Source organism: Mangifera indica, chromosome 4 (assembly GCF_011075055.1).
Source record: "Mangifera indica cultivar Alphonso chromosome 4, CATAS_Mindica_2.1, whole genome shotgun sequence".
In the NCBI taxonomy this organism is placed as follows: Eukaryota; Viridiplantae; Streptophyta; class Magnoliopsida; order Sapindales; family Anacardiaceae; genus Mangifera; species Mangifera indica.
Genome location: NC_058140.1, coordinates 4,333,076 through 4,343,188, shown reverse-complemented (window position 1 = coordinate 4,343,188; position 10,113 = coordinate 4,333,076). Strand labels below are relative to the sequence as shown.

Here is a 10,113-nt window from a genome sequence, read left to right as displayed (position 1 = left end):
CCTTACACCAATAAATTCAAACCACCATACTCAATTAATCATACCTGATAAAAATCCAAACCCAAGATCAGACCCGAAACCCAATTGGCCCACACCAAATATGAGCCCAATTTTTACCCCAATCCAAACTCAACTTTTTAACCTATTTAACCAAAAATTAAAATTAGTCCACTTATTCCCTCATTTTCACCTTGAGGACAAGGTGTGTTTCGATGGGAGGGGAAATGTTAGGACTAACGTTTATGTCTCTCTCAGGAGAAGAAAAAATAAAGAGGGGGGGCAGTGGCAACAATCAGGAAAATAAGGGGGCCTCAACTACACTAACTAATCAACAACAGGAGAAAGAAATACGTGGCATATCAATAGAGGATGAGAAGCAGAGATTAGTTGAGGAAAGGAAGATAAAGGGAGCAAGTGGAAGTGGAGAGAAGGAGGGAAAATTTGAGGAATGTGAGCGGGAGAGTTTCAGCTTCTCGAAAGCTGAACAAGGGAGCCCTTGGCTTACTGTTTCTTGTGTTTTTGTGAATTCTTTTTAGAACCCAGTTTATTGTTATTGAGTTGTGCTTTGTGGGAATCTGTCTCTGTTCTGTAATTCTGAGATTAACAATTGTAACAGCTGGGAAATAGCCATTGTATTGATAGAAGAATGTTGTGATCAAGTTGATAAATCAATCAATACAATACATATTTTTCTGCTCTATTTACAATTTGCATGTTCTGTCTTGGCTGAAACTTACGAGCTCTGTAGTTGCTTCAGTTTGGTGATTAAGTCTGGGGGTGAGATATTGTTTGAAGTGGTGTTGGCTATGAGGTGCTACCCAGTTTCCCATCACATACTCTTTCCTAATGGCGGCCCAATAGAGCCAATGTATATAGACATTTCCATTAGAATCCATATTGGAGAAGCAATTCATAAATTCTTCCTCTACTATTCTATAACAATAATAAACTCTTCTTTAGTTTCCAATTCCCAGATCAGATTTCCAATATTTATGTCCTCAACTATGTTATGAAATATCTTGGTTTTATTATCACCTTCCATAGTCAAAGAAACCTTAGATCTTCTTTAACCACCAAATCGGTTTGCTAAAGTACTTCCTGTGTAGGTTCTTATTCAACAAGAATACATTGTGATGGTAAAAGTCCATAAAATAAGTATGTGAGACATATTTACAAAGTTCTAAATCTTCAAAAAAGAGTCCATCAATATCATTAACTACTACATTTGATGCGTATCAATAGTCAATAAAGATTCCCCCATCTCGGTATACTTAACTAAGATTTTTGCCCACACAAATAGGTGACTTTATAGTGGAAAGGTTGTTCAGCAGCCTAAGCAATATCCTAAAAATTTATGAAACGGCCCATAAATTACTTTGTCCTAAATGATATATAGTATGCTTTTGATTTCTTGCCTTTCTAAGGGGTCCCAAATTAACCAAAAGGTTGTTTATGTGATGATACTTAAACAATTAAACCAAATAAAATATCACTCATAATGAGTGTCTAACACCATTTTTGATGAACACTTATAGCATTATTTGCAACAAATTAAAATCACTTCATACTGAAAAATGGCACAAGTAATTAAAGAGGGGATAGTTACGAGATGTACAAACAAGGATAATAGCCTTAGAACGTGATTGTAAGAATAGTGAAGCTTCTACAATCTTTGGTGATAAATCTGCAAAAATGCAAAGAGCAATAGGAATTATGTTAATTCCATATATTCAAGTACTATAAAATACAAGTCTCTCTTCAGTTTAAATATTAAAATAGTTGTTTTATAAGTCATCAAGTTAGAACATCTAAAATAATTACCAAACTTTTCATCTTTATAAATACTTATTCACTTATTTGCAGGAGAAGCTATATTACCATTTAATTTTCTTTTTGATGTTTATCTCTCACCCTTGTCACCATTACATAAAATCTAGATGAAGCCAAAACAAAATCAAAGCAATAAAAGTAGATCCATGGTTCATAATTGCAATACAGAGACAAAAAAATTAATGAAAGCTAAATACTAGTGAAGAATAAATGTAGGCATGAGTTGTCACCAAAAACAACACAACAATTTGAAAAATAGGCCATAACATTGCAAGTACATAATGAAAACATAGAATTCATGCGTTATCTTTTAATAAATTTAGTAGCTTTTTACATTTGAATAACAAGAAAAATCAAAATGCATGAACCACAAAACTCTTAGATATTATATATCATGAACTCTAACATTAAAATGTAATTTTAAGCTTTTCATTTAAAGCAATCAGTTTTAGAATCTTTATTTTCTTTTTCCATCTCAATCACAAGGAAAGCGAACAATAATTAGAGTGTCAAATCTGTCTCAAATGTTTGCATGCTTCCTGTTCCAGGCATGTCCAAGTTCAGGTTTTAATTTTATGTTTAGACGTACAGACATACTTGTACTATACTTGGACTTTCATCACTTAACTTGTCCAAGCTTCACAATTGAGTACTCATATTAAAAAATCTTCAAGCTGTCATATTAACATCTAGAAAACTTGTACTTATAGAAAACATATGCAATCCCTAAGTTGACAATGTGCAAGCATAATACCGAATTTGAATAATTTATATTCTATAATCTAATCCCTAATGAAATAATATCACATGAACTTTTCATGTCTTGTATGGAGGAAAATCTTATGGTATTTCCCAACAAAAGCCAAGAATGCTGAGAAAGGTAACATACTTAGGAAATGTTCATTATAAAAAATATAAAGTAGAGAGAGAGAGAGCATTTCCATCACGTAGAGGGGCAAAGCCATGTAATTGAAACAAAAAGGATGAGAATGAAAAATTCCAGTCCTCTTTTGAAACTTGATCTCACTAATATTTGCAAAAAATTAAGATCTTTAATTGGACAATTCTGGAACTATATGTAATTGATTTGTCCTATGTTGTTGATTTAATTTGTATTTGACTGCCAAAAAGAGAAGTTGACTTTCTTTTGCAATTCAATTAGTTTCCCATCTCATCTCATCTCAAAAAGTAGCTAAATCCAATTAGAAACTGATCATCCTACAACCTCCAAAATCCATTTTAAGCATAACACTAAACACAATAAATGGCTCTTGAATTCTTTCTCCATGAGTGACAATGTTATCAATGAGAGACCTCTTAGACAAACATTTCAATATTGACTGATTTCTTAATTACAAATCTTTTACATGGTTTTGACATGAACAGTTTGTTACCATTATAAAAACAAAAAAACCTTGTGGAAAAAAAAAACACAAATTGGACAATGTTGTGTTGTCTAGACCACATTAGGATTAGGATCTATAAAATAGAAAAGTAGTTTATTGTATTTCCAATTTTAGTTGATTGTAACAATATATATAGGTGTATCCTACATAAATTATTCAAACTCATATTTCACATAGTATCAGAGTCAATATTAGGCTTCTAAAATTTTTTTAAGCGATCCTAACCCCCTTTCCAACGATTCCAGGTCTTTTTCCAGTTGTCTTCTCTGACCATTGTGTTTTTGTCCTTTTCTGATGGTTGTGCCTACACCATTGTGACCGAAACTACCTCATCGTCAAACCCTCAGCAGAAGCATCAACGTTCACCGCCATATGCATTGTTAGTTCTCTCGGTAGCTTTCATCGTTGAACTCCTCTAGTGGATGTGCGAAGATACTGCCTCTCCCAGTGGACTTAAACAACACCGATGAATCGTTCTGTGGTAACCCCACTGTCATCTATCACCGAAATCTGTTGCACATGTCAGTTGTTTCCTCTTTATGTTGTCTTCTCTGATCCGCTTCTCCAGTGCCCAAAGGACTACATCGCCGACACCATCATCTTTAGATAGCACCGATGAACCTTTTCTAGTCAGTCACGCAACTATTGGTCATCAGGTATCTCCGTCATCACTAGAAAACCACTTCTGCCAGATTTTCCCCTCCTCCCGGGACTGTGTTTGCACCTCATCGCCTACCAACTTAGATTTTCTCGAGATTGTCTATTCTTGTGGCTCAATCATGTCATTTGATGTGTCAAACTCTAAATCAGGTCATTTTTCCTTTCTCTCTCTTCCTACAATCACAAATGATAAGTTGATAAGGAGTGCCAACTATACCTCTTGGGCTGCCTTTGTCGAATTATGGTGTATGGGACACAACTTGAAAGATCACTTGACTACTAAGGCTAAAGATTTGACAACTGATAAAGCCTCCTGGATTAAGACCGATGCTTGGTTATGTAGTTTACTACGGTAAATGATTGACTCTCAACTTTATCTGATTTATAAAATATACAAAACCTGTGTTGAGATATGAAATCAGGCCAAACTACTTTATATTAATGACATTCAACGGGTTTATTTTGTTGTGTCAAACCTGGTGAATTTGAGACAACAAGATATGAACATGTCAGAATTTCTTGGCAAAATGATGTCTCTTAAAGCAGAATTTAATTTATTACTATCCGTTGGTAAGTCTGTAACAAAAGATTTGGTGCAGCAAGACAAGTTCTTCATGGTTCTAACTCTTGCCGCTGTAAGCTCTAATCTTACTCCAATATGGGATCAGATTCTAGGTAACGCTACTGTGTCTTCTTTAGATAAAGTGATCGCTCGACTGCTGTGTGTTTCCTCACCCAATGTTGTGATAGAATCTCCCACTATAGACTTTTCTGTTTTGGCTTCTCAGACACAAAATACTACTAGAGGAGAACAAAGAGATTGTGGTGGCAGAGGGAGTCAACCCAAGTGTAGTTATTGTAATCGATGGGGGCATACTAGGGAGAAATGCTACAAATTGCATGGCCGACCTACTTAGGTTGCCAATGTTGTTCATCTCAATCACCCTGAGATCCATTCCAAAACATTTGAAGGACATACTCAGCCATCCTTGACTCTAATTGGTGTTGATTATGAATAATATCCTAGGTATTAGGCAAATAAGCAGTCTTCCTCATCTGTTGCTTCCCTTGCTCACTCGAGTAATTCCGTTGCATTCCTTACTCAGTCTTCCTCCCTAAGGTCTTGATTCTGGTGTTTTTGATCATATTTCTGGTAACCCTCGTTTTCTATCTCATTTTACTAAGAACAAAGGACTATTTCCCACCCAAACTATGGTGAATTCTCAAAGTTCCCCCTATTAACTATGGAAATACCGTTTACCCACCCATGGTCGGTTAAATTTAACAGAACCCTAACGCCTGAAAATTTTATCTCTTTTTGTCCCCCTAAACTTTAAAAACTAAAAGTTTCCCTCAGCCTAAGTTTTAAAAAATGGTAGTTTCACCCTAAGGTTTCATTTTGAAATCTCCGGCGACATTGTCGAAAGCCTCTCCCTCCCAAAGCATCCTTTCCTTCCGGCAATCTCTTTCCTCCCATTTGGATGTCCGATCGGCGTCGGAGAAGCCTTGGAAGACGAAGAACTTCGTCGTGGAAGACAAAGTTCTTTGTCTTCCCAGACAAAGACGAAGTTCTTCGTTTTCTCAGACGAAGACGAAGCTATCGTCTTCCCAGACAAAGACGACACCTTCGTCTTCGTCTGGGTTCGTCTTCCCTGACGAAGTTCTTCGTCTCCCAAGGCTTCTCCGATGCCGATCGGATATCCAAATGGGAGAAAAGAGATCGCCAGAAGGAAAAGATGTTTCGGGAGGGAGAGGTCGTCGGCAATGGAGCCAGAGATTTCAAAACGAAACCCTAGGGTGAAATCTCTGGTTGGAGGAAAATTTTAGTTTTTAAAATTTAGGGGGGCAAAAATAGATTATATTTTAGTTTATTTTTAATATTATAGAGAAAATAACGATTTTACCTTTACCACCGTTAATTTTAACTACTCATGGGTGGGTAAACGGTATTTTCATAGTTAATGGGGCGAACTTTAAGAATTCAGTATAGTTTAGGTGGGAAATAGTCGTTTGGCCTTTTACTAATGCTACATCTTCGCCATCAGTTACCTTAGCAAATGGGTCCAAAAAAATTGTTAGATTAGTGAGTCGTGCTAATCCACTTCCCTTATTATCATTATACGCCGTTCTTTAGATTCCTAGTTGTCCTTTTAATCTTGTGTCTATTAGTAAACTAACACGATCTTTAAATTACTCTATCACTTTTGACAATGAATCTGTTGTTATACAGGACCAAGGCACAAGACGGATGATTGGCACAGGTCATGAGTCACAGGGCCTCTATCATCTCAGTTTATCATCTACACTTATAGCATGCATTATCTTTGAGTCTCCAGCTGTCCTTCATAATTGTTTGTGTCATCCTAATTTATCCAAACTTCAGCAAACGGTTCTAGGTCTATCTAATTTAGAGTCTTTAAGTTGTGAATCTTGTCAACTTGAAAAACATTCCCATAGTTCATTTCCAAAGCGTGTCAATAAATGGGTTGCGTATCATTTTGAGTTAATACATTCAGATGTGTGAGATCCTTGTCATGTCTTTTCTATTTTGAGTTCTAATATTTTGTCATATTTATTGATGATTATTCTTATTGTACTCAATTATTTTTAATGAAATCTCGTTTAGAGTAATATTCTATATTTGAATCATTTTGTGTTAAAATTTAGACTCAATTTAATACTATTATTCGTGTGTTGTGAAATGATGATGCTCATGAATATTTTTTTACTCCTTTCACTAAATTTATGTCTTCCCAGGGAATCCTTCATCAATCATCTTGTGCTTACACCTCACAAAAAAATGGGGTTACTGAGCAGAATAATAGACATCTTATTAAAACAGCCTGCACTCTGCTTTTACATAATCAAGTCCCTCTCCGATTTTAGGCAGACGCTATATTGACTGCTTGTCTCTTGATTAACTAAATGTCTTCTTTAATCTTATAAAACAAGGTACATCAGTCTATTTTGTTCCCTGTTTAACCATTATATTCTCTTCCTCCACATGTCTTTGATTGCACGTGTTTTGTTCACATTTGTTCTAATTAAGACTCTATGTCCACAAAGTCTTTCAAGTATATTTTCTTGGGATACTTGCGTCTTCAAAAAGGGTATAAATATTTTTCTCCAACAACACATCGATATTTCATATTTGCTAATCTAATCTATTTTGAATCTTCTCCCTTCTTCCCTTCATCTCTACCAAAAAAAGACTTTCTAGTTAAGGTCCTTCTCGTCCCCTACATTACTTCTTTTCTTGAGTCTAGTTTGTGGCAAAAAGCTACACACAAATGCATGGGGTGGACTATTATGATACATTTTCCCCTATGGTTAAGATATCTTTCGTCCGCCTATTCTTATCTATGGTTCCCATTCCACGTTGGCCTCTATTCCAATTGGACATTAAAAATGCATTTCTTCATAGTACGCTTTAGGATGATATCTATATGGAGCAACCATCTGACTTTATTGCTCAAGGGGAGTCTAGCTTGGTATGTAAACTTCATCGCTCTCTCTATGGATTGAAACAGTCCCCTCACGCTTGGTTTGGACGCTTCAATACTGTCATGGAAGAATTTGGTATGGTTCGGTGTGCATTTGATCATTTTGTTTTCTATAGACATATATCACCAAAAAAATACATCTATTTGATTGCCTATGTTGATGATATTGTTATTACAAGGAGTGATCAAGATGGTATTGCACAATTGAAAAAACATTTATTTAACCATTTTCAGACCAAAGATTTGGGATTACTGAGGTATTTTCTTGGTATAGAGGTTGTTCAATATAGTTTTGATATCACCATTTCACAAAGAAAGTATGCATTGGATATTCTGAAGGAAACAGGGATGTCAGACTGCAAACCAATGGACTCTCTTATAGATCCCAATTCCAAGCTCTTACAGACCCTGAAAGATACCGAAGACTGGTTGATAAGGTTAATTACCTCACCATCACACAACTTGATATCTCCTTTGTCAGTGTTGTTAGTCAGTTTTTACAATCTCCGTCTGATAGTCATTGGGATGCAATGATTCGAATTTTGAGATATATCAAAGGTGCACTAGGCAAAGGGTTATTATATGAAAACTAGGGTCATACACAAATTGTCGGATACTTTGATGCTGATTGGACACGCGCTCCATCTGACAAACATTCCACTTTAGGTTTTGTGTTCTTATTGGAGGAAACTTGGTATTTTGGAAAAAGTAACAAGCAAGATGTCGCTGCTAGATCAAATGCAGAGACATATTATCGTGCAATGGCCTTAGCAACATGTGAACTTACTCGGTTAAAGTAGTTGATCCAAGAGTTGAAATTTACAAAAGTATCATAGATGAAGTTACTCTGTGATAATCAAATTGCTCTTTATATTGCCTCAAACCTAGTGTTTCACAAGAGGACTAAGTATATAGAGATTGATTGTCACTTTATTCGAGAAAAAGCTCAGTCTAGTTGTATTATTACCAGTCACGTGGGCTCAAATGATCAACAAGTAGATATTCTCACTAAATCTCTCAGAGGTCCTCATATTGGTTTTATTTGTAGCAAGTTTGGTGCATATGATTTATATACTCTAGCTTAAGGGGTAGTGTTGAGTTGTATATGAGTTGTACAGACCATATTAGGACTAGAATCAAAGTTATAATAGGATTAGAATTTATAAAATAGGAAGACAATTTATTGTATTTCTAATTACAGTTGATTGTAACAATATATATAGGTGTTTCCTATTTATTATGGAATATACAGAAATTATTCAAACTCATATTTCACAGATAAGGTCTAATTTGATGTTTACAAAGTTAAACTAGATGCATATAATCCATGTTTCAAAGCCAGTAATAAATTTTTGGAAGCAATAACCAATGACTTTTGCTACTGTGGAAAGAATAATCTATGATCTTCACTAATGTGATCTCCAGTATGGCCCCCAAATCACCATATATTTAAAAAAAAACTTAGCACATGAAGCGAGAAAAAAAAAAACATAGAAAAGTGTAACTCTAAAATAACCATTTCAAAGGAAAACAAATTACAATAAAAGTATAACTATCACGGTGTAGCAGAAAATATGAAATAGAGTTACAAAAACAAAATCGAACCTTGTCCAAGAAACCTTTGTTGCAATCGCACATCTGATAAATCATTTACTAGAATATTCCTGCAAAAAGAAGTTTACCAATAGCCAAGTAAATGACGGATATCCGAAATTTCTCACTCTCCAATTATATTAAGCCCATATAATTCACACTTCTCAGAAGCTGTGAAACTTAAATCATTATGCAAAATCTCCTAGAAAATTTTTGAACTACCGATTGCACATGAAACCAAATTATAAAACAAAATGCAAATTCGACAATTTTATCAATTATCGGATTAAAGCGCATACCAGAAGCGAAGGGAGGAGGAGCGGAGAGGAGAATCTAAACAAAAGTCCAGAAGTGCGTCTTTTCTACTGCCAATGCCAATGACTTCTACAAATTCAGAGTCGGAAACATTTTCACGTTCATTTACAAAGTAATTTTCGTTTGTGCTCATACTCGCTCGAAGACCGGCCCTACTCCATTTACATTTCAATTTTTTTTGGCAAAAACAAAACAAGGAATTGTACAGTACTCGATTTGGCGAGCAAGGCAACAAAGACGACGAACCAAAACTCCTTACAACCGGAAATTCTACTGAAATGGACATCCTATTGTACGAAAACATTGCATTCAACAGCACAAACAAAAAATCATCTGAAATTAGAAAGAGAAAAGAACACTCAACTAGCTAATGGTTGTGCTGGGACAAATGGTATCCTTGTGGTCTAAATCAGAATCAGCTCAAAGTCTCCTATCGTTTTATGATGGGCTTGATATTAGGGCTTATGATTGTCGGCCTAAATTGATCCTTACTAGGCCCTTTCGTATTGCCCTGAGTTTATAATTGATTGTCATGGAGGCCCATTAAACGTCTTTGTAAACCCTATTTCTAAATAAAATTTTATGTTAAAAAATTAATTCACAAACATAACAAAAATTATTAAAAAATTATCCATATGATTGGATTTTCTTTCAATAAGTTTTGTTTTAAACCTCTCATTTGTGTAATTGTGTTTATATCCTTGTAACTTCATAATTTTGGGGCCATTTAATTAGCGAGAATTAAAAGGTAATAGTATATCTTCTCACCAACTACTTAGAAAATGTCTTATGGTAAAGACATTGGA

The 10,113-nt window shown here is 35.1% G+C and overlaps 1 protein-coding gene across 7 annotated transcripts in view; it reads right to left on the bottom strand.

Moving 5' to 3' along the window:
• LOC123213747 (protein ACCUMULATION AND REPLICATION OF CHLOROPLASTS 3) overlaps positions 1 to 9,701 on the bottom strand; it is a 34,551-nt gene extending 24,850 nt beyond the window's left edge. For 4 of the 7 annotated variants that reach the window (XM_044633260.1, XM_044633258.1, XM_044633261.1 and 1 more), the window contains exons 1-3: positions 9,292 to 9,700; positions 9,005 to 9,063; positions 1,620 to 1,684 (exon numbers count right to left, since the gene is read on the bottom strand). In XM_044633260.1, coding sequence (XP_044489195.1) covers positions 1,620 to 1,684; positions 9,005 to 9,063; positions 9,292 to 9,611 — 444 coding nt within the window. In that variant the 5' untranslated portion in view covers positions 9,612 to 9,700. Of the gene's footprint in view, positions 1 to 1,619; positions 1,685 to 9,004; positions 9,064 to 9,291 lie in introns of all 7 variants that reach the window. The other 3 variants (XR_006501738.1, XR_006501737.1, XM_044633262.1) reach the window with 2 other exon arrangements.
• Positions 9,702 to 10,113: the final 412 nt, after the last annotated feature.